A 24,038-nucleotide genomic window follows, 5' to 3' on the forward strand; every position below is an offset into this window, starting at 1 on the left:
ATGTGGAGCATTAGCATTGCTAGTGGTGGTAATAGTCCAAACTTTAGCTATATTATCTTCTTTTTCATTTTCTTCTCTTTCCCACCTAGCACGCAATTCGGCCATCAATCTTATATTCTCATTAATTCTAACTTGGATGGCATTTGCTGTAGTAACAATTTTATTATTATGATTCTCATGAGGCATAACTTTCGATTTCAAAAGATCAACATCGTGACAAGACTATCGACTTTAGAAGCAAGTATATCAATTTTCCCAAGCTTTTCTTCAACAGATTTGTTAAAAGCAGTTTGTGTACTAATAAATTCCTTAAGCATGGCTTCAAGTCCAGGGGGTGTGTTCCTATTATTGTTGTAAGAATTCCCATAAGAATTACCATAGCCGTTGCCATTATTATAAGGATATGGCCTATAGTTGTTACTAGAATTGTTCCGGTAAGCATTGTTGTTGAAATTATTACTTTTAATGAAGTTTACATCAACATGTTCTTCTTGGGCAACCAATGAACCTAATAGAAAATTATTAGGATCAACATTAGTCCTATCATTCACAAGCATAGACATAATAGCATCAATCTTATCACTCAAGGAAGAGGTTTCTTCGACAGAATTTACCTTCTTACCTTGTGGAGCTCTTTCCGTGTGCCATTCAGAGTAATTAATCATCATATTATCAAGAAGATTTGTTGCTTCACCAAGAGTGATGGACATAAAGGTACCTCCAGCAGCTGAATCCAATAGGTTCCGCGAAGAAAAATTCAGTCCTGCATAAAAGGTTTGGATGATCATCCAAGTAGTCAGTCCATGGGTTGGGCAATTTTTAACCAAAGATTTCATTCTCTCCCATGCTTGTGCAACATGCTCATTATCCAATTGTTTAAAATTCATTATGCTACTCCTCAAAGATATAATTTTAGCAGGGGGATAATATCTACCAATAAAAGCATCCTTGCATTTAGTCCATGAATCAATACTATTCTTAGGCAGAGATAGCAACCAATCTTTAGCTCTTCCTCTTAATGAGAAAGGGAACAATTTTAATTTTATAATGTCACCATCTACATCTTTATACTTTTGCATTTCACATAGTTCAACAAAATTATTGAGATGGGCAGCAGCATCATCAGAACTAACACCAGAAAATTGCTCTCGCATAACAAGATTCAGTAAAGCAGGTTTAATTTCAAAGAATTCTGCTGTAGTAGCAGGTGGAGCAATAGGTGTGCATAAGAAATCATTATTATTTGTGGTTGTGAAGTCACACAACTTAGTATTTTCAGGAGTACCCATTTTAGCAGTAGTAAATAAAGCAAACTAGATAAAGTAAATGCAAGTAACTAATTTTTTTGTGTTTTTGATATAGCAAACAAGATAGCAAATAAAGTAAAGCTAGCAACTATTTTTTGTGTGTTTTGATTTAGTGCAGCAAACAAAGTAGTAAATAAAGTAAAGCAAGACAAAAACAAAGTAAAGAGATTGGGATGTGGAGACTCCCCTTGCAGCGTGTCTTGATCTCCCCGGCAACGGCGCCAGAAAAAGAGCTTGATACGCGTACATCACGCGTCCGTTGGGAACCCCAAGAGGAAGGTGTGATGCGTACAGCGGAAGGTTTTCCCTCAGTATGAAACCAAGGTTTAATCGAACCAGTAGGAGCAAAGAAGCACGTTGAAGGTTGATGGCGGCGAGATGTAGTGCGGCGCAACACCAGGGATTCCGGCGCCAACTTGGAACCTGCACAACACAACCAAAGTACTTTGCCCCAACGAAACAGTGAGGTTGCCAATCTCACCGGCTTGCTGTAACAAAGGATTAGATGTATAGTGTGGATGATGATTGTTTGCAGAGAACAATAGAACAATTGCAGTAGGTTGTATTTCAGATGTAAAGAATAGGACCGGGGTCCACAGTTCACTAGAGGTGTCTCTCCCATAAGATAAATAGCATGTTGGGTGAACAAATTACAGTTGGGCAATTGACAAATAGAGAGGGCATGACCATGCACATACATGATATGACGAGTATTGTGAGATTTAATTGGGCATTACGACAAAGTACATAGACCGCTATCCAGCATGCATCTATGCCTAAAAAGTCCACCTTCAGGTTATCATCCGAACCCCTTCCAGTATTAAGTTGCTAACAACAGACAATTGCATTAAGTATGGTGCGTAATGTAATCAATAACTACATCCTCGGACATAGCATCAATGTTTTATCCCTAGTGGCGACAACACATCCATAATCTTAGAGGTTTCTCTCACTCCCCCAGATTCACGGAGACATGAACCCACTATCGAGCATAAATACTCCCTCTTGGAGTTACTAGCATCAACTTGGCCAGAGCCTCTACTAATAACGGAGAGCATGCAAAATCATAAACAACACATAGATATAAATTGATAATCAACATAACATAGTAGTCTCTATTCATCGGATCCCAACAAACACAACATATAGCATTACAGATAGAAGATCTTGATCATGTTCGGCAGCTCACAAGATCCGACAATGAAGCACATAAGGAGAAGACAACCATCTAGCTACTGCTATGGACCCATAGTCCAGGGGTAGACTACTCACTCATCACTCCGGAGGCGACCATGGCGGTGTAGAGTCCTCCGGGAGATGAATCCCCTCTCCGGCAGGGTGCCGGAGGCGATCTCCTGAATCCCCCGAGATGGGATTGGCGGTGGCGGCATCTCTGGAAGGTTTTCCATATCGTGGCTCTCGGTACTGGGGGTTTCGCGACGAAGGCTCTTTGTAGGCGGAAGGGCAGGTCAGGGGGCCACACGAGGGGCCCACATGATAGGTCGGCGCGGCCAAGACTTGGGCCGCGCCGCCCTATCATCTGGCCACCTCGTGGCCCCACTTCGTTGACTCTTCGGTCTTCTGGAAGCTTCGTGTGAAAATAGGCCCCTGGGCGTTGATTTTGTCCAATTCCGATAATATTTCCTTACTAGGATTTCTGAAACCAAAAACAGCAGAAAACAGCAACTGGCTCTTCGGCATCTCGTCAATAGGTTAGTTCCAGAAAATGCATAAATATAACATAAAGTATGCATAAAACATGTAGATATCATCAATAATGTGGCATGGAACATAAGAAATTATCGATACGTCGGAGACGTATCAGGCGCCAACGTGGAACCTGCACAACACAACCAAAGTACTTTGCCCCAACGAAACAGTGAGGTTGTCAATCTCACCGGCTTGCTGTAACAAAGGATTAGATGTATAGTGTGGATGATGATTGTTTGCAGAGAACAGTAGAACAAGTATTGCAGTAGATTGTATTTCAGATGTAAAGAATAGGACCGGGGTCCACAGTTCACTAGAGGTGTCTCTCCCATAAGATAAATAGCATGTTGGGTGAACAAATTATAGTTGGGCAATTGACAAATAGAGAGGGCATGACCATGCACATACATGATATGATGAGTATTGTGAGATTTAATTGGGCATTACGACAAAGTACATAGACCGCTATCCAGCATGCATCTATGCCTAAAAAGTCCACCTTCAGGTTATCATCCGAACCCCTTCCAGTATTAAGTTGCTAACAACAGACAATTGCATTAAGTATGGTGCGTAATGTAATCAATAACTATATCCTCGGACATAGCATCAATGTTTTATCCCTAGTGGCAACAATACATCCATAACCTTAGAGGTTTCTGTCACTCCCCCAGATTCACGGAGACATGAACCCACTATCGAGCATAAATACCCCCTCTTGGAGTTACTAGCATCAACTTGGCCAGAGCCTCTACTAATAACGGAGAGCATGCAAGATCATAAACAACACATAGATATAAATTGATAATCACCATAACATAGTATTCTCTATTCATCGGATCCCAACAAACACAACATATAGCATTACAGATAGATGATCTTGATCATGTTCGGCAGCTCACAAGATCCGACAATGAAGCACATAAGGAGAAGACAACCATCTAGCTACTGCTATGGACCCATAGTCCAGGGGTAGACTACTCACTCATCACTCCGGAGGCGACCATGGCGGTGTAGAGTCCTCCGGGAGATGAATCCCTTATCCGGCAGGGTGCCGGAGGCGATCTCCTGAATCCCCCGAGATGGGATTGGCGGCGGCGGCGTCTCTGGAAGGTTTTCCGTATCGTGGCTCTCGGTACTGGGGGTTTCGCGACGAAGGCTATTTGTAGGCGGAAGGGCAGGTCAAGGGGCGTCACGAGGGGCCCACACCATAGGGTGGCACGGCCAGGGCTTGGGCCGCGCCGCCCTATCATCTGGCCACCTCGTGGCCCCACTTCGTTAGCTCTCCGGTCTTCTGGAAGCTTCGTGTGAAAATAGGCCCCTGGCGTTGATTTCGTCCAATTCCGAGAATATTTCCTTACTAGGATTTCTGAAACCAAAAACAACAGAAAACAGCAACTGGCTCTTCGGCATCTCGTTAATAGGTTAGTTCCAGAAAATGCATAAATATGACATAAAGTATGCATAAAACATGTAGATATCATCAATAATGTGGCATGGAACATAAGAAATTATCGATACGTCGGAGACGTATCAGGGCCCATGATGTTCGAGTTCATCCTCGTCCTCAAGGGGACCCACGCGGCATCCAGAGGCTGCCGTACACCTTCGCCGACTTTGTCGCCGGCGACGACCGCCCGGGCCCGCTGCATCTGCGGGAGGATTCGTGCGGCTACTACCAGCGGATCGTGGACGTCATCTACGACGCGCGCTGCAAGATGTACCTCTACATCGGCTGGGAGAAGTTTGCACGACACCACAGCCTCCAAGCCGGCTTCGTGCTCGTGTTCTCCTACTTTGGCGGCAGGGACATGAGCGTCAAGGTGTTCGACGAGACGCGTTGCCGCCGGAACTACCACACCGATAACGCTGGGGAGGACGACGACTGACGAGTGTTGTTTCTTCGCAGCGAATATCGGCTCGCATGTTTTTGGATGTTCTTCCTAGAAAGAACCAATAGGGGCACCCTCGCCAGCTGGATTTTCCAGTTTGGGTGATTGGGTGTGCCCTCGAGTGTTCTTTCTTGGCAGCGAACACACGAAACCTGCGATGACCGGCCTAGTTAGGTTTAGTTTTTTTGCGATGTTTTATATTTGTGTCAACCATGGTTCAAACTATGTATTAGTATGTGGAAAACCATGTTCCAAACTATATCTTCATGTAAACCACGTTCCCAATTATGTATTAGTTTGTGGAATAAAATGTTTCTTATTCAATTTTCTATGCATTTATTTATGATTTTAAATCAAAACATCTATCGGGGCCGCCGTTTTGGGGGCGCCTGTGTGGGAACAGCTCCCCCAAATAGAGGATGTTGTGCCGGCGCCCCCCAAACGGAGGTGCCACCACCCCTGCCGGCGCCTTTTTGTAGGCTACCGGTGGAGATGCTCTAAGTGCCTGTTTGTTTGGGCTGCAGCTGAACGAGAAGCAGCTGGAGCACTAAGAAGCAGCTGGAGCTGGACAGCTGGTGAAATGTAAAAATATTGTTTGGCATCGTGCATTTGTCGGTGATTATCTGAAATACCCTTGTATGCTGAAGATGATGTACACGTATTTCGACGAATTACGCCGATTATGATAATATGCTTATCACTTTGTTAAGCTTTCTTTTCTACTTTGTAATAGAATATTATAATAAATACAATTAAACCATAATAAATACATCAGATTTTTCATAATAGACTTTCATGGTCAATATTACCATTAGTAGGAGGTCCAACATTTGGTTATGATACATCGAGCCACAAAAGAAAACGAGATTCATTTGGACACTAGCGAGGTAAGACATCATTGTAACCAAACTACCTACACATCTCCGATCAAACCATCCGCAATATTTTCGTGAATCACATGCATGTCTCCATGCTGAACACCCAACTGAACTCCAGGAAGTGGTATAGATGGTCCAGGTTGTATGTTTCTCGGCATGTAGTTTTCATTTTGATCACACTTGTGTAGATTACTCTCCCTTATCCAATTGTTTCAAAATTGGGTAACTTGTGATATGTAGTAAAATACGCCACTTCATCTTCAAGACACCAAAGGCTCGCTCAATGACATTTCCGAGCGATGAATGGGCATGATTAAAGACTTCTCCTTTTCCACTTGGTTTGCGGCCTTGTCGAAACTCCGTCAGATGGCACTTTTGTCCCTTATATGGAGCAAGATAGCCGGTTTGATTGGGATATCCGGAATCAACAAGGTAAATATTTTCCTACAAGAAAAACATGTTAGTGCAAGGCAAAGAAATCAACATTGTATCATTTCCACACGTTGTCAGTTGAATCAAGATTTCTAACCTGGGGGTGGATGTGGGAATTCTTCTTCATACTTTCTCAAGGTATCTTTGAATATCCTTGTGTTATGTGCGGACCCCGGCCATCCGGCAACTATTGATGTAAATCTCATGTCAAAGTCACACACAACCATCACATTTTGTGTCGGATATCCATATCGTCCCACATAGTTTACAATCTCATCGACGGGGATAACAACACGTATGTATGTCCCATCAATTGCACTGATACAATCATTGGGATATAATCTCGAGTCTTGAAGCCTTGAATGCAAAGTAGAAAACATAATCTCTAGTTCTTTCAAATGTGGTGGAGGTCCTTCACCAAAACCAGCACACAACTTGTTGGCCTATGCACAAGAGTATTGGAATTTAGCATGCAATACTTGAGTCAATTGTGCAACATAAATTACTTGAGAAAATAAAATGGAAATTATACTGCTATGATCTCCTTCGACCATGCATCATCAGCTGTAAATGTCATCTTCTCGGGGTCCCAACCAAGTCCGTTTACCTGAGTTCTATAGTATTTCCATGCCAAGTACAAAGATTTCATCGCATCCAATCAGTTTTGAATTGTTTTCTAGTGTAAGCTCTTCTAGTTTTTTTTTTGGAAAAACTTCATCTCTAGGTTTTTGTAACCAGTGTTGCTCAAAAATGCTGTTGGTCTGTTTACCATCTTGCTTCTCTTGAGCACAAATTTCGCAAAATGCTTGGGCAGCAATTACATCCCAATTTGCTTTGGGTTAATTCTTACTTTCTGATTCCATCTAACAATACATGCACAACTAGTATGTAAAGAATATGTACATGATACACACAAATTATGGAATCATAAAACATAGCAGCAAGTATGTCACACTTAACAGTAAGATTTTCAGGGAGATTGCACATCTAATAATACATGAACAACTAGTATGTCACACTTAACAGGGAGAAAATTTTCAGGTGGAGATTACTCATCTTCTCACCTTGCTCTTCTTCAGCAGGTCTGGGGGCGGGCGGGAGAGTCCGGGGACGCTGGTGGCGGGCGGCGTGGACGAGGTGGAGGAGCAGCGAGCTGGTGGGAGAGGCCGGGGACGCTGGTGGTAGGTGGCATCGTGGACGAGGCGGATGAAGGCGGAGGAGTGGTGAGCAGGCGGGTGGCGTGGTCGGAGAGGCCTGGGGCGCGGGGGCGCCGTGGAGGAGGCGGCTGGAGTACAACGAGCGGCGAGCACTGGCGGGGGGCGCGGTCGGAGAGGCTGGGGCGTGGCGTGGCGGGGGAGGCCAGTGGCGCGGCGGGAGAGGCCGACGGCGGCGCCTCAAACCCTATCTAGAGGTTGTGCGACTCGGGTGCTGGGGGTGGGATTTGGGGGGAAATTGTGAAGGGTTTTCTTATATATACGCGGTGGCATTTCGTCCGTAAATATGTAGATATCTTGGGGCATGAGATAGCGGGAAGGTTCCCACTCTGCGGGAAGCTGCGGGAAGTTCCTCCAGAGGTGCTTCCGGGCTTGTAGTACAAAATGAACAAGCGCTTGTAGAAGCTTAGACCCAAAAGTTATGTGTTTGTTTGGGCTTGTGCTTATAGGGACCCAAAAGCAGTAGAAGTACAAGCTCTAGCCCAAACAAACAGGCCCTAAGCACCATTGTGCAGTGGCGGGCGGAGCTAAAGTTTGGAGGGTGGACACACCTCAAACTTTTTTTTGCACTCTCTCATTTATGGTAAAAATTAGTCAAATAAATCTATATCTATACCTAATAAAGCTAAGGTTTCTGCCAAAATTTTCGTCCAAGTTTTTATTGCACTGTTTTACTCTCCCACCAAACAACATAATACACAGATGCCACCGCCTAGTCAAAAAACGGTTCGTATCTGTGACTCGATGTCCGACCATCGCTTTTGGTCGACACTCCCTCGCAGTTAGCCCATGGCCCATGGCCCATGAATCGTTGGCCTAGCCTAGCGACACCAACGGGCGATTTACACAAAAATAACCCTTTTCTGAAGAAAAAAAAGCACAGACTGACCCTCTGGCCGAACTATTTCACCCATCTAACCCTTTTGTGTGGTGTCCTTCCCATCGGCACCACAACTCACTGTGTAGAGCCCATGCGAGCGGCGCCACACATCCATGCCGACGTGGCGCGATCGATGCTACGCGCGGTTGACCAGCCGACGTGGCAGGATGTGTGGCGCCGCTCGCATGGACGCCACACATGTCAACTTATATGCCGAAAACATCCAGGGCTCCGGACGCATATCAATAGAAATTTTATACACACATTGTACACATAATAATAGTAATTTCATACACACATCATACACATAACAACATCATAGCTAACATCGTAGCAGATTTATCAGGCACGGAGGGAGGAGAGAGGGGACGAGCTCCTTTTCGACAGTGACGAGATCCTTTGCAGCGACTGCGAGTTCCTTTCCGGCGGCAGGAGGGCGATGCCGGATGCGAACGGGGACGTGATGCGGCCGATCTACAGAAGCACGGTAGGGGATCTACCGGTGAAGATCCCACCTCCACTTTCGTCGCCTCCGTCGATGGAGACGGGCGGCAGGTCGACGACCCTAGGTAGGGGATGGGCTTGGCGGCGGCCACTCCGTCGAACGGCACGAGACGGGAGCATCGCATGACTGGAAGGCTGGAACAACTCGTTGGGCCTGTACCAGTCTATTAGGCTGAGCCATTTATTGGGCCGGGCCCGTCTACTCTTTTTTCTTTCATGAGGGGTGCTAAAATTCCCACCGGTATGTAACATACCTATCAAGTTTTGGACGGTGGTATCAAACTTTTTGGACCATTGGATGGACGAAAATAAATGGCTGTTAATCAGTTGGGGACTTGGTGGTACCACAAAAGAACCCAAAATATATCCTCTTTTTTGTTCCAAGCTTGCTTTTTTTTTTGGATTGTTGAACTATCGGCAGTAAACTTACCAAAAAAAGAAAAAATCCATGTCGCGGTCTATACAATTTTGAGGAATACAGTCCTTCAGATACCACCGAGCTAACCATTGATAGCACGGCACTGCACTGTCGTGCAATATTTTTCATTAAAGCGCATTGCCGTGAGTTGTGTCTCTGATTCCTAAACAACCACATTCCTAACTGAATCACATAATCCCTGAAGAATCTGTTTGATGACAGTTGCTTGTGATAACTCTTCCTTGAGCAGAATTAAAGTGTCATCCGAGTACTGCAATATGGGGGCATAATTATTAACATCCAGCGGGTGCAACAGAGAACCTTGTTCGTATGGCATAAAGCACATGCGCTGAAGAACATCCACGACAATGTCAGACAAGTATGCAGATAACGGATCTCCTTGCTGAGCACCCTGTTTGAAACGAAATTTTCACCAGGTTGACCATTGATTAAAACCTGCGCTGAACCAGAATGTAAAAGAGTTCTTTTTTTCTTTTCTCGAACACATGCCGAAGCATGTGTCTTTGTATATTAGAAGAAAACTGTCGAGAAGACGGGAGCATACAAGAATATAGCAAGGCTACCAAAAGAAAAGAAGTGAAGAAGATACAAAAAAGGAGGAGAACGGGAGAGAAACTGAAACTGAAGCTATACAAGGCCGACTTTGCCGGCCAGCTCTCTGTCGTCACTGATTGTAAAACAGTTCTTATCCAGTTAATCCATCTTGGGTCAAAACCCCTAGCTTCCAAAACTTGCAACAAACCGTTCCAGTTCACACTATCAAAACATTTCTAAAAATTTCATTTACATCTATGATGGGCTATGATCCTAGCGTCCTACAACATCTTGCCAGTGTGGCACAACACTCGTCACAAGGCAACCAGAGGCGTCGCGGCTCTACTGTCAAAGCTCGGGAGGTCTTCGCTGTAGAGCGGCTCTGTCCTCAAGATGTTGGGAATGCCCAGGTCACTGGAGATCCCATCGCAGAGCTGCAAAATAATTTCCAGCAAGCAATATCACTCAGTCGTTCACTGACTCGCCGGCACTTGAAATGTGTACAGTGAAGTTATAGCAGTAGCATGTCCAGTTGCTGTTAGCTCCTGTTTACCTGTCTGTAAAGTGCAGCGTTACCATGGGACTTCTTAAGCTCCACAACATACAGAGAGGGGCCAAGCTCAAACACCTGGGATAAAAAAAAACAGCACAACAGATGTTGGCAATTGATCTCCGCTAGTTACCGTGTCCTATATGTTGCACTTATTGAAAAAGGTGCAGTTTGTCAAGTTTTACCTCAACACAGACCAAGAATGGCGCGGGGTTGTTCAATATGTTGTCGTTGCGCATTATTTTGATCTGGAATATCACAGGGCATGCCATTTTTAGTTCTTTCAAAACTTTTCGTTATATCTTAAGTCAATCAAAAAAACTCCACGATGTGAAGATGAGATGAGCTTGTGTTCACCTTTCTATCCACCCTCTGAACTTGGAATCCGGACACTGTCGCGGAGCTTTCCATCTTGTCAAACAAATCCTTAGGTGAAAGTACTGATGTGAACCTAATCTTTCTTTGGGATACTTCCTGAAATTAGTCCAACCATACTACATTAGTATCTAGAGAAGCTATAAAAATGATTTTCTTCCCAACCTTACAAATCAAATCATTCAGAGTCGCAGGAAGAAAATATGTTCTACATACCTCTTCCTCAAATAAACTTGAAAGGTCAAGGGAAGATGCCATTCCAATCAGCTCAAAGGCATTCATCTGATAAATAGTCTTGTCCCCAGGTGCTTCACTGATTTGCTTCTGTACGGAAAAAGGAAAGAAAAAGTCAATGATGATAGTTTATTTTTAAAACGTAATAGTTTCCAGATTCACACGGTTTGTTTCATCTGTCACTACCTCTTTGGCAGGAAGAATTGTACCAAGCTGTACATCGTCATCATTGTCCTCATATGGAGCAACAGGAATATAGTCCTTCTGAAACCATTCATGTGTTTTGATCTCTGCCATGTTGATCCTCTTCTTCGGATCTGGTTTAAGAATCCTCCGAAGAAGGTCTTGCGCTTCAGGTGAAAGCCACTCTGGGATGTGAGTGTCACCCTTGAAAATCTGCACCCAGCCATGTAACAGTAGTATCACTAAAATGACCTCAAAGGAATATTAAAGCGTGGCAGTATTTAATCTCACGTAACTGTTTATTGCATGGATGATGGCTACCTTCTGATAAAGAACAACCATATTTCGGTCATCAAATGGAAGGTATCCGACGAGCATTATGTAAAGAATTACTCCACAAGACCAGATATCCGACAGCGACCCGTCATAACCCCTGTTCTGCAAAACCTGCATACATTTTGCACAAGAATCAGCAATTATACATCAGAAAGAGATCAGAAGGTCTGAACTTTTGGGTTGCCAATCTGTTACCTCAGGTGCAATATAGTTGGGGCTACCACATGTTGTATGCAGCAATCCATCACCCTGAAAGGTTGGAGATCATAAAAATTCAATGCAAAAAAAGGCAAAATATCATAACAAAAGTGAGTAGGAGTCAAAATATAACTATGAACATAATGAAATCTAGAGTTAAGTCATATGACCATACCCCGAGATGTTGAGGTAAAGCACTGAGACCGAAATCAGAGATCTTGATGTTGCCTTTTCGGTCAACTAAAACATTCTCAGGCTGTAATAGTGGGATAAGTCAGGAGAATGGTGTCATAGACCAATCAAGCCATATCGCAAAGTATATGTACATGAAAAAGAACAAGGACAGATAATCGTTGTCCAGATGCTTCATGAAGAATCTTCAGTAGTTTGTCTTTCTACCTTGAGGTCTCTGTGGTAGACACCCTTTCCATGGCAATAGTTCACGCCATCAATTAGCTGTTGAAAAAGCCTCCTTCCTTCTTTTTCTGATAGTTTTTTCTTCATTGCCTTTTTTTTGCAGGAAGGAGATCAATTTGAAGTGTCAGAACTAATGTATAAAGTGCGAAATTGGGTTCAAATAATAATAGGAATAAAAGGGCTTACAATCCTGTCAAACAGTTCACCTCCGTTGACAAACTCAAGCACCATGTAGATCTTTGTTTTGCTAGCAGCGACCTGAACCAAGCATCAAAACATGAGTCATGATCCGACAGTGATGTTATTTCAGCGACTCACATGACTTATAAAATCATTTATCGGCATGCCGATGTGCACCACACGAGAGACCAAAAAAATCTTCCTCTCATTAGGCAATGATAAATCATGCGATGGAGCAGCAGCTGGTCGGCGTTTGTTGCTTGACTGCGACAGATGCGATCCGAATCAAGTATACTAATGGTTAGCAGGGAGCAGAGCTGAATCTGCCTGTCTGGACCCAGCAGCCCATTTCTGCGTGTGTGCAATATCAACCTGCCAAATGGACCAAGTCCACGTGGTGCAAGTTTAGTGGTCTACACGCGTCTACAGTACTAGTGGCGCGCCCAACTAATATCCAATAATGGATAAACATCATGATGATGCTTGCGATCTCCATCTCCGGTTGATAGTTTTAATTAAGCACGGTTCGTTCAACGAGATATATTCAAATATGAACATCCTAGTGTTTTGTCACCCAATCTTTCTGAGCATTTGACGAGTCCACTGATGAAGGAGAAATGGAAGGAATCACGAAACCCATAGTACAAGGGGCTGGACGATGGATCAAGTTACCTCGTGTAGGCGGACGACGTTGGGGTGGTTGAGCATGGTGAGCGTGGCGATCTCCCTCCGCACCTGGTCGTCGGCGCCACGAAGCGACAGAACCTTGCTTCGCTCCAGGATCTTGACGGCGAAGTGCTCCCCGGTGGCGCGTCGGCGCGCGTGCTTCACCTTGCCGAAGCTGCCTTCCCCGAGCGTCCGGCCCAGCTTGTACGCGCCCAGCAGCGCCACCCGCTCGCGGCACCCCTCGTCGCCGGCGACGTCCTCCCGTGCCCCCACCATCGATCGGCCTGAGCTAGCGCCGGGGCTCGCTGGTGGCGAATCTGATCGGAGGCGTGTCGAGATGGATATGATGAGGCGGTTTGAGAAATGGAACGGCAGTGTACTTATATACTCCATGTCGACACGACCGAGTTCAGGGCTTGCTGCTGCGTGTGGTTGTCCGTCTACGGGCGGGCTGTTTTGGATTAACTTAACCTGCAAGCTAGTACCAAGTTTTGACAAGTGGGGAGTTAACTAACGTATTCGCAGCCGCGGCGGCGCATAAGCCCAAGTTGCTCTAATCCCGGCCAGTGCACGTGTGTCGTGCTTACCTGACGACCATTTTGGCCGTCATCTCATCGCGTCGGTGCGAATGTATCGTCGTGCGGTAGAATAACACCTTATCGCCGGCCGACGGCCGTATTTTAGGTTGCCGTCAAAGCTAGAACTAGGTACGCGGGGACGTGGACAAATGCCTCGGATAAGTAATTCCTTCTTTATCCCTCTGCTATAGTTTTTTTTAGATAAAGGGAATATATTAATATCAAAACATACCAATTACACCAAGTCTCTGCAACAACACACCACCCAAATGACACTACGAATGCACACAACAAAAAATATAAAAGAAAACTAAGAAACAAAAGTCCCGCTACAGTATCTCGGGTCTAACAACAGCGACGCATCCAAGAAGGGAGCAGTGCTCTAACACAGTCATCGCCCGATCAAAAATCTTAGGTTTTCACCCTGAAGATAGTCCCGCTCTCAAAACAATGCCTCCAACAAGGTTATTGCCAGGCACAACCAGTTAAGGCCAGATCTTGGGTTTTCACCCTGAAAGGTAGGACTCTGAACTTCACTTGTGGTGTCGCCCCCACTTTCATACCGTTGCTGTGAAACCCGGAACACCGAGCAAGTCCCTCAACAGCGCGGGGATTTGAACCTCCACTAGCTCGTCCTCCCATCCGGCCTTCATGATATTCTCTTCTTCTGACTTTCATCTTGGATCCATAGTCACTTGATGTCAACACAGAAAAAGAGCTTCGCGCCGCTCCCTCCAAAACCAAACGGCCAGGAATAAAAGCATGGATGCGCGCGACCGAATACCATCCGATCCAGCAAACTACATGCAAAAGATGCGCTGTATCATTCGCCGACGGAGCCTTCCGGAACTCAACACTCCGGCTAGAAGAAAAGGATCACCATCCGGTAGGTCATCATCTTCGCAGAAGAAGAACCCTAGGACCACCACCTTCAAGCCCGAAGCAGACGAACAGGCCCCCACGCCGCCATCCGCTGACCAACGATGACGAAGGAGAAATTGGTGGACGGTGGAAGCCGCAACCTCAACATCCTCTCCCCACACATCGCCGCCCCGTTCCTCGCGTCGCCAGCAGAAGCCGGCGATGGATCTTGGCGGGCCCAAGATCCAATAGCCGTCGCCACCACCATCTCGCCGGAGGCTGTGGAGGAGGAGCCACCGCCGCACATCCAGGGACGCCGCCCTAGACGCGGAGCACGCCGAAGCCGGAGGTTGCCGCCCCAGCCGCCACCACCGGTCGCCGCCTCCAATAGCCCCTGGCACTTTGGCGCCGAGGCCGGTCGCCACCGTGGCTAGCGCCGACGGCAGCGGCGGAGGGAGAGAAACGAAGGGAGGGGCGGCGGTAGGAGGGAGGTCGGCCCCCTACTTCACATGTTCGATGAAAAATATATTGTAAATTTATCTAGATATGTATATATATCCTTACGAACGGAGGGAATGCCTATCTTACCAACTGGATTAAGTAAAGCAGATATATGTATACATGTATGAGTGTTTAAATCATAACCATTAGGATGAAATCTGAGAGGTGGTAGAGATGACCATTGGTGAGGCGTCCGTAGGCGACGCAGACGGCGATCTCGCTGTCCCGTCCCCGGAGTGGACCAGCGAGATCAGGGATTCGGCGCCGGCGTGCAAGGGCAGGTTCTGGGCCATCTCTGAGTCATCAGACGAGGGATCTGACGGCGAGGTCGACGGAGAAGCGTCGGCGAATTCTCAATCTTCATTCAGGTATGTCTGCAGGGCTCTTTCACCGGTAAGTGGTCGAGATCTTCAGGTTTCGGATGGGGTCATGCAGCGTGTGGCACGGCGAGCTCGTCGTCAACTTCTGCAAAAGGAGGCGGCGCTTGTGCTCGCATCGCCGGTGAACTTTTCATATGAGGATAAGTCTGGTAGTCCGGATGTCAAAAATCAAAAAAAAGTACAAACAAGTTGTCCATCCAGTCCTTGAACCATCATGCTTTCCGAATGATGGAGCTGGTGGCTGGACGGTGGTGCACAGGAGGAACACGTCGACGGTGATCACCGGACCTGGGGATGCTCAGGTCCATGATCGACTGACAATTTCGAATTTGCGGGCCTGCGGGCCGAGGCAGGGTAACAATCGTGGGCCTCTGGCTGCTGAGCTAAGCCCAAAAGAGAGACGTAGTCGCATGCGTTCTTATTGGCAAGCGCACGCTGTTGATGTTCCTAAACCTGATCTCGTTGCTGGACGAGCCTTTCGACATCTTCTAGGGTATACCTGGCGCCACAAAACCTTGGTATCTACCGAAGAATCACAGCTCCCAGCGGCGGCGATGAATCGTGGATCTGGTCGGGCACCAGCAAGAGGTGGATATGGTCGGGGGCGCCAGTTCCCGAGCGGCGCTAATTGCCGAGGCGGTGGCCGATACTCGGGCCCCAATTCCATCGCAAGACAGCGGAACTTCGTGCAAGGGGAATCAAGTGGCTCCTCTGCCTGGGATGATCATGCTGGTGATCGGTATCAGGACGTCAATGGAGATCTGGTGGTTTGGGAATGCCGGTGGTTTTGGCGATGGAGGGTTTGGAAGTTCCCACCGAGGATCTGGATATGGATTCAATGCTCGTCGTTTTAACAATCAATATCATCGCCAGGGCACGTATCAACAACGGAAGCAGTCATCTGGTGGAGGTTTCGGAGGAGGGAATACTCAGAATAATGCATGTGTCGATGGAGTTCGTCGAGAGGGGGGCATAGACCAGGCTTTACTCCAACAGACAGTGCAGGCTGTTGTAGCAGATGTGACAGCAGCTTCACAGAAGTCTGTTAGCCAACCTGGTGGGAGCACGACATTGGTCTATGACACCATTCTCCTGACTTAACCCACTATTACAACCTGAGAATGTTCCAGTACCTACACCCCCAACTATCACACGATCTGATACGGGTCCGGTTAATTCCTCGGTAATGCAACCTGATAATACACAAGGAGGGAATGCTATGGTGGAGGACGGCGCAGCAGTGACAAAGAACAAAAAGACTGGCAGTTGTTTCCGTTGCAAGCAACCGGGCCATTATATTGATGATTGCACGGTGCCAATGTGTGACATTTGTGAATCAATAAATCATACTTTTGATGCTTGTCATCTGCTACATGCTCCAAAATCTACAGTGGCTATGTATGGGTATGCCAATGAGGCACTTATGTTCTTTGAGGTTCCTTTTAGAGGTACGTATAAGCCAAAAGTGGAGAATGCCAAGCTGGCTAAAGTAACTATACAGGGCCAGGCTATGACTATTTCTGAGAAAATTGAGCAGTTGAAGTGGATAGTGCCATCAGAGAATTTCCAGTGGGAAATTACTCATTTCCACAATAATGTGTACAAGGTGAATTTTCCTAATAAAAAGAGGTGCAAATAATGAAGAAATTCAGAACATACCCGGTGCCAAACCATGAAACAGATATGGAATTTGATGAATGATCAGTCATGGAGGAGCCTACTTTTATGTTACCAGAGGTTTGGTTGAGAGTCACTAGAATTCCTTCTGATGTGAGAAATGACTATATTGCTTTATGGGCTCTAGGTTGTCTTTTTGGGAAGACAATGGAGGTGGATATGACTTTCACAAGGAAAACAGAGGTACTAAGGTTGTTATCTTGTCTTTCTACCCAAATGGACATGTTGATTGCAAAATAATTTCCAACTTACTAATAATCAGATCACCCCAATTTTAGCGTAGTTGTGTCTCTTATCATTATAAACAATATTGCCAAATAGATTCTCCAACTTTATTTTATAAAAAATGACTTCCAGTTTTTTCAGTGCAAACTAAAAACTAAATGTGTGATTTTTTATGAAGAGTTTTGTAAAATTATGGCACAAAGTTTCACTGATTCATTTTCACGCATAATTAACCTTATTGGATTGATTGCCAATCACGAGCGGTGATGATATTTTTTATAAAAATTTAAATTTGTTGAGGTACCTCGGTAGGATGATATTTACCTATGGCGTGGTTAAATTTTTTAGATTTTTTTTTTGACGCAAAGACAGTGGGGAAGGCCCCCACTGTGCCATTTTCCTTTTTTATATATAAAGGAAAACATATTTACAATGGTTCATAGTCCCAGGAAAAAAGAGGAAATTACAAATGGTCTATCCAGTCCTGCATGCTTCTGTCAGGCTGGGTTTAACCCTATGCCTAACTTGAGCTATGGATAATTTAAAAGATGCAAAACAATTCTCAATGTCCCTCTGGTCATTTTCAAAAATGATGTTGTTTCTCTGGTTCCAAATACTCCAGCAGCCCACCATCATGGCCTCTTTGAAGAAAATATTGTTGGATCTGTCATTTTCTTCAGTGAGCATCTCCATAATATGTAGGTCAGTGTTCCATTCAATCCCTAGCATCAACCAAAAAAATTCTGCTGAAGTCACACTCAAAGAATAAGTGTGTCATACATTCTTCTGAGTTGTCATCACAAAGTATGCAGTTTGGATATTCAATAAAGAAGTTCTTTCGTTTCATAAGATCTTTAGTATTCAACCTGTCTTGTATCAGCAACCAAAAGAAGAAATTATGCTTTGGCAAGCAAGCAGATTTCCAGATCCACATAAATGGTGTGGGTGCTATGCCTGGCTTAGTGATTGCAAGATATACCTTCTTAGTCGAGTATTTGACACTATTTCCATGCAAGGACCATTTAAATCATTCTCCATTGGTGAATTCTCCATTGAAATAATAATGGAATTTAGTGTATTCTGCAGTCTGGTACATTGTTCATCTGCAACAGTAGACAATGGGATATGGAACATTTTGTATCTATCTTCCTGCATCTGCTGTACTGCATGTTGTATTGTGATTTTCTTGTTCTTTGCAAAAGAAAACAGTTGGGGCAATTTGCTAAGAAGGATTGAGTCATTCCATTTGTCTGACTAGAAATGAATACTATGTCCATTACCTGGGGTCACTGTGGTTAGATATTTGAACTCATCCAATAGTGCAGTGTAGATGCGTCACCAATGTGACCCCTTCATGATAGTTTGATCTGGTAGTACTCCAGAATCATAATATGCTCTCCATATAAGCTGGACCCAAGGTATGTCCTGATAGTTGTAGAACTTATATAGGTTTTTAATCAATAGGGCTTTGTTTTGCTGCTTGAGATCTAGTACACCAAGTCCTCCAGATTTCTTGGGCAGACAATTTTTTCCCACTTAACCAGACATGATCCACTTTTATGAATATTTTTACCATGCCATAGAAAATTTCTGCTTGCTTTTTCTACATGATCAATATGTGTGGAATGGAGTTTCATTGCACCCATTATATGGTTTGGCATAGCATCAATAATAGATTTTACTGCCACTAGTCTTGCACTGTATGAAACAAGATTTGCCAGTCCAGAGAGCCTCCTATCAATTTAGCATATCATAGGGGTGAGATCATCAACTTTCGTCCTAGTAGTACCCATTGGTAGACCAAGGTAAGTAAAGGGTAAAGCCTCTACTTTGAAACCAAATCTAGCAGCAAACTCATGACTTTTTTGTGTAGATGTATTAATAGGAACCAGAGAGGATTTGTGGTAATTAATTTTGAGGCCAGTGGATATACTGAAATCTTGTAGCAGAGTCTTGAGATAACATATTTGCTCTACATCAGCTGGCATTATAAGTAGTGTCATCTGCAAATTGTAATATGGGATACTTTTGTCCATTATATATGTCCTTCATGCCAGGCATTATTCACCACAACTAGCACGATGGCCCTCGCAAATGCGAGGGCATCATCTTATGTATATTAAAAATCATATACCAATATATTCCCTTCCAATTCACTTCTTTCTTGCAAAATACATGAGATGTAGTAATGGATATAATTGGAAATATGCAACTTGGACAATCTTGTAACTATTTTTAAGTATTATGAAAACATCACTATGACATTTTTACTAGAAATATGTTGATATTGAATCATTCTTTCTCAACAACTTCAATATGATACCAACATAATAGCTCCCCCGATATAATTAATATGGTAGATCTTGACTACTCTACTTGTATGTGTCATGGTACTATAGATCTAAACATTTGGTTCCCTCTTATAATTTTTGTTTTATTTTCATTCAGGAAGATATTTGGTAGCTTACATGGAAAATATTTTAATCATCTTCAATTTTGCAAAAAAAGAAATAGTCGTAATGAAAGTTTTATGAGTTTGCGCATAGCTAAAAACCTATACTAAAAATGACTTACATATTTATTTTCAGCATTGGATACATGGAAAACATATATGCACATTATCACAAATGTAACGTCATAATTTTGGATATTTTCAGTCTCTAAGAATTATAATACAATTACTTGCCACAGATGCACTTTGGAAGACTACCCCCAAAAATTAGGTTTTAGAGATCTAGATGACATATTTAGAGAACACTATTTTTATGAACGGATGTGGTTCTGGCATTACGATGACACGAACGTATGGGGCATACATGTTTCGCAGTGACTGTATAGATCACTAATGCGTAAGTATATACTTAAGATGTATTTTTCAAGTGTTTAGAATGCATTGGATCCAATGTATCTAGGATAAGGAAACATCTGGAGATGTCTAGTGGTGGTGTCCATGTGAGATGGTCAATTGTATTAGAAACTACCGAACGTGAGTCAGATATTTGGTTGTTTATATTAAGTACAAGCAAGTTGTCTATGCACTATTTTACTACATATACCAACATAATAGCTGATAGTAGATCACCACATATAATTATCATTTTCATCAATGACTTATATCTATTGAGTTGTACATATATTAGACAGGCTCAACCGATGTAGTATATAATACATGGAACTACAGTTCTGAAATATGATGGTGAAACATTGTGTATACACAATATTAGATAATTAAACATTTGGAATCTACAGCTGGCTAGTAAATTGTTTCAATAGTATTATATTAGTTGTTTAAGCATTCGGTACCTATTTATTGTCTAATAAATATTTTTTAGAAAGTCACACAACAGCATAAAAAAGATTATATCACATATGCAATTGTAATTTAGGTTTGTTGCTAAAATGTACAACCCACGCCTTTTATATTCTTGGCAATTATGATGCATCTGTATGTATTCTAACACATTTTATTTGAACTCCAAATTGTCCATGTATATTTTTTCTTCTACCACTCTTAAAATGCATGCTCTCTCGAGTTTATAACATGCACGTACATACCTCCTATCTTCAGGGCACCTATGTTGTTTCTATTGTTTAAAAATTATATGGTGTGTCTATTTATGTTCTAACACATATTATTTCTACTCCAAATTTTATATGTCTTATATAAATTTTCATTTTCTCTCTGAAGTGCCTGCTCTCTCAAGTTCACCAAGTCTTTCACTCTAGATATTGGTTATGCCTACAAATTATCATTAAGTTAAACACCGACATCTAGTGGCATACCACCGATCCATAATAATTGACGTGGGTCTAGTTCAAATTTAATCAGATTTGAACTAAACCCTAGACACATATTATGAATTGCATGGAGTAGGTTTTTACTGATTGAGAGTAAGTGTTACGTGGGCACATTTTTTCAAGGACGGACCGCTAATGGATATAGCATGAAACAGCCTATATTAAAATTAAAATTGCATGAAGATGCGTTTCATGCATCAATACCGCATCAATACCGATGTATGCATGCGTATACACATATACCTGATCTTAAGTTGCTGGTTTGGCGTTCCTTCGATTCTGCTCCTTTGTATGTGTATTCATGCATGCTATGCAGCTAATTATCCGTCCAGCTGATTGCATGAGGCCATATGTACAGATCCCTATGGCTCCCTGATGCTGGTCCTTTTATTCGATAGACTTGACGGATGTTGGTGACCCCATTATCGACAGCTGCGAAAAGTGGCTCGGCGGAGCTGGGTTTGTGTCATGAGGCAGTTCTTATCTCCATTGATTGATCGATCTTGCATGGTTGAATTGTGTGTGCATGCCATGTAGCAGCGTGCCCGAGTTCATCCAGGCTACCGCCATGCTTCTCTTCTATGCTCGCCATGCGCGGATGCATGCTTGCCGAGCCACCGGCCATCCCCCGACAATCTTGCGCTAGTTCTGCTCTCCAGCACGCGCACGCCCGCCATCTACTGAATCTTTCTATCCTGCAATTTCCGAGTTCGCCGCCTCTAGCATGCGGCTTCCTCGCCTTGCTCGGTTCCGTACTCTGCTGTCTGTCGATATCTCCGACTCTCCGCCACATGCGACCCTGACGGCAGTAGCTGAATCTCCGTGTCCAGCGCGTCAGGCATGCCGCTTCCTCGCCTCGCTTAGCTCTGTCCTATGATGTCCGTTGGTCCGTCCGCACATGCGATCCTGATGACAGTCACTGAATCTCCGTATCCGCCGTCGCAAGCATGCTGCTTCCACGCCTTGCTCGGTTCCTTCCTCTGATGTCCGTCGATCTCTCCGCCACATGCGACCTTGACGGCAGTGACCACCGAAATCCCCGCTTGTAGACGGTGCCCTGTCTGCTTGCTTCTTCCGGCCCTAACGCTGTTGTCCATCATGGTGCTTCTCTAGCGTCTCTCATTTCGGTTTCCCCGCCACCAAGGGCCAAGGCCCAACCTGCGTAGACAACAGGGAGATATCCTATGTATGCTCTACTCCCGTCTCCGCTCCAAGACGTCCGAGACTGACGGCCAACGAAGCACGCGCACATTCACTTCTTCAACATCGGCCATCTATGAAGTAAGATCAAATCTGATCACGATTGATGCCTATGCATGTATTGGATACTTGACAAGCCAACGGGAGCAGAATACATGGGCAGAGACATCATGCTTGGAAAGATACCGATCCATCGTCGCATCTGCAGCATGCTAGAACAGTAATGCACTTTTAATATATAATAGATGTGAAGTAATTCAGGGCCTGCATCAAATAGCAGGGGGGATAGTGGGTCACCTTGCTTTACTCCTCTTTTACAGATAATATTTTATCTTGGGACACCATTAAGTATAACACTAGTAGAAGCACTAGTTAATATTTTGGTAATCTAGGATATCCAGATATTTCCAAATCTCATGTGCCTCATCATATCAATAATGTCATTAAATTCTACCATATCAAATGCTTGTTCAAAGTCCAATTTGATAATAACAATCTCTTTCTTGGATTTATGACATATATGAAGATATTCAAAAGCCCAGACAAGACAGTCCTGTATGGTTCTGGTTTTAATGAAACCATATTGATTCTGGTGAATAAGTGGGATAATCTCCTTTTGTAGTTTATTGGCCAGCAATTTTTGATGATTTTTAGTGCCATACTGACCAAAGATATTGGTCTAAAGTCATAGGGAGTTTCAGGAGAATTAATTTTGGGGATCAGAGTTATGTATGCAGTATTAAGACTATGAATATCCAAATTGCCACTGTAGAAACTGAAGCAAAGTTCATAAAACCGATGCTTCATAATATGCCAATATTTTTTCATAAATTTTCCATTAAATCCATCAGGGCCAGGAGCCTTGTCATTTGGCATGTTATGAACCACTTCATCAATTTCTTTCTTGGCAAAAGGAACTTCTAGCATGGGGAGGTCATGTGGGGTAATCATACTGGCTAGATCAAATCTCATTTCAGTTGGTTCTATTTTTTCAAGCCTATTTCTGAAAGCAGTCCATAGAATAGCTGCCTTCTGATCATGTTGTGATGATACATTCCCATCGTCTGACTTGATAGTTGCAATATGGTTATGTCTGTAATTCCTAGTGTCCAGTGTATGGAATTTTTTTGTGTTCTCATCCCCTAGTTTAGCCTATCTGATATTTGCACATTTCCTCCAATACAATCTCTGTGCTTCAATTAATTTGGTTTGATGTTTTATCAAGGCAGCTCTGAAATTTCTCTCCACAACAGAAAGTGGTCTCTGTTCTTCTAGTCCATTTAGAAGATTGATTAGATAGCTGCAGTTACTGATAATAATTGACAGCTGTGATAGGTGCTTGCTCCATTTTTTTATACCTTGCCATAGGGATTTAAATCTGGTAGTCATATCTTGTGCTGCATTTTTATATTGTGGTGTTGCCAATGCTTTTCCACTACTTCATTCAGCCCCTCAAATTCAAGACAAAATTCTTCACAGCGAAATATCTGACATCTTGGAATTTCAGAGCCTATTTTTATCAAGATAGGTACATGATCAGATCCTCTTCTAGCCATTGGTTCAGCAAGGGTATTAGGAAATGTCAATGCCAACTAGAAGAAGTAAAATCCAGTCTAGCTTTTCTAATAGGGGAGAATTTTGCATATTACTCCAGGTATAAGCTCTGCCTTTCAAGGGTATCTCTTCCAAGTCATGAATTTGTATCAGTGAGTTGAACATGATCATATTGTTGACATTCCCTCCTGGTCTGTTTCTGTCCTCTGAACTTCTGATAAGATTAAAATCTACAACTAACATCCAAAGATCATACTGTGATGAATCAAGGTCTGCAAACCATTGGATGAATTCATTTCTTCCATCAATATTGCATGGGGCATATATATTTGTAATAT

General features: G+C 43.7%; 1 protein-coding gene across 1 annotated transcript; it reads right to left on the reverse strand.

Moving 5' to 3' along the window:
* Positions 1 to 9,875: 9,875 nt before the first annotated feature.
* LOC127346711 (CBL-interacting protein kinase 17) lies at positions 9,876 to 13,334 on the reverse strand. Its single transcript, XM_051372989.2, has 12 exons — positions 12,933 to 13,334; positions 12,267 to 12,338; positions 12,063 to 12,170; positions 11,839 to 11,919; positions 11,661 to 11,714; positions 11,451 to 11,576; positions 11,133 to 11,342; positions 10,929 to 11,036; positions 10,695 to 10,811; positions 10,523 to 10,585; positions 10,341 to 10,415; positions 9,876 to 10,221 (listed from the first exon to the last, which is right to left on the reverse strand). Exons 1-12 carry the CDS (start codon positions 13,317 to 13,319, stop codon positions 10,102 to 10,104), a joined length of 1,521 nt encoding a protein of 506 aa, XP_051228949.1. The 5' UTR covers positions 13,320 to 13,334; the 3' UTR covers positions 9,876 to 10,101.
* Positions 13,335 to 24,038: the final 10,704 nt, after the last annotated feature.

This window comes from Lolium perenne, chromosome 1, assembly GCF_019359855.2.
Source record: "Lolium perenne isolate Kyuss_39 chromosome 1, Kyuss_2.0, whole genome shotgun sequence".
Lineage (NCBI taxonomy): Eukaryota > Viridiplantae > Streptophyta > Magnoliopsida > Poales > Poaceae > Lolium > Lolium perenne.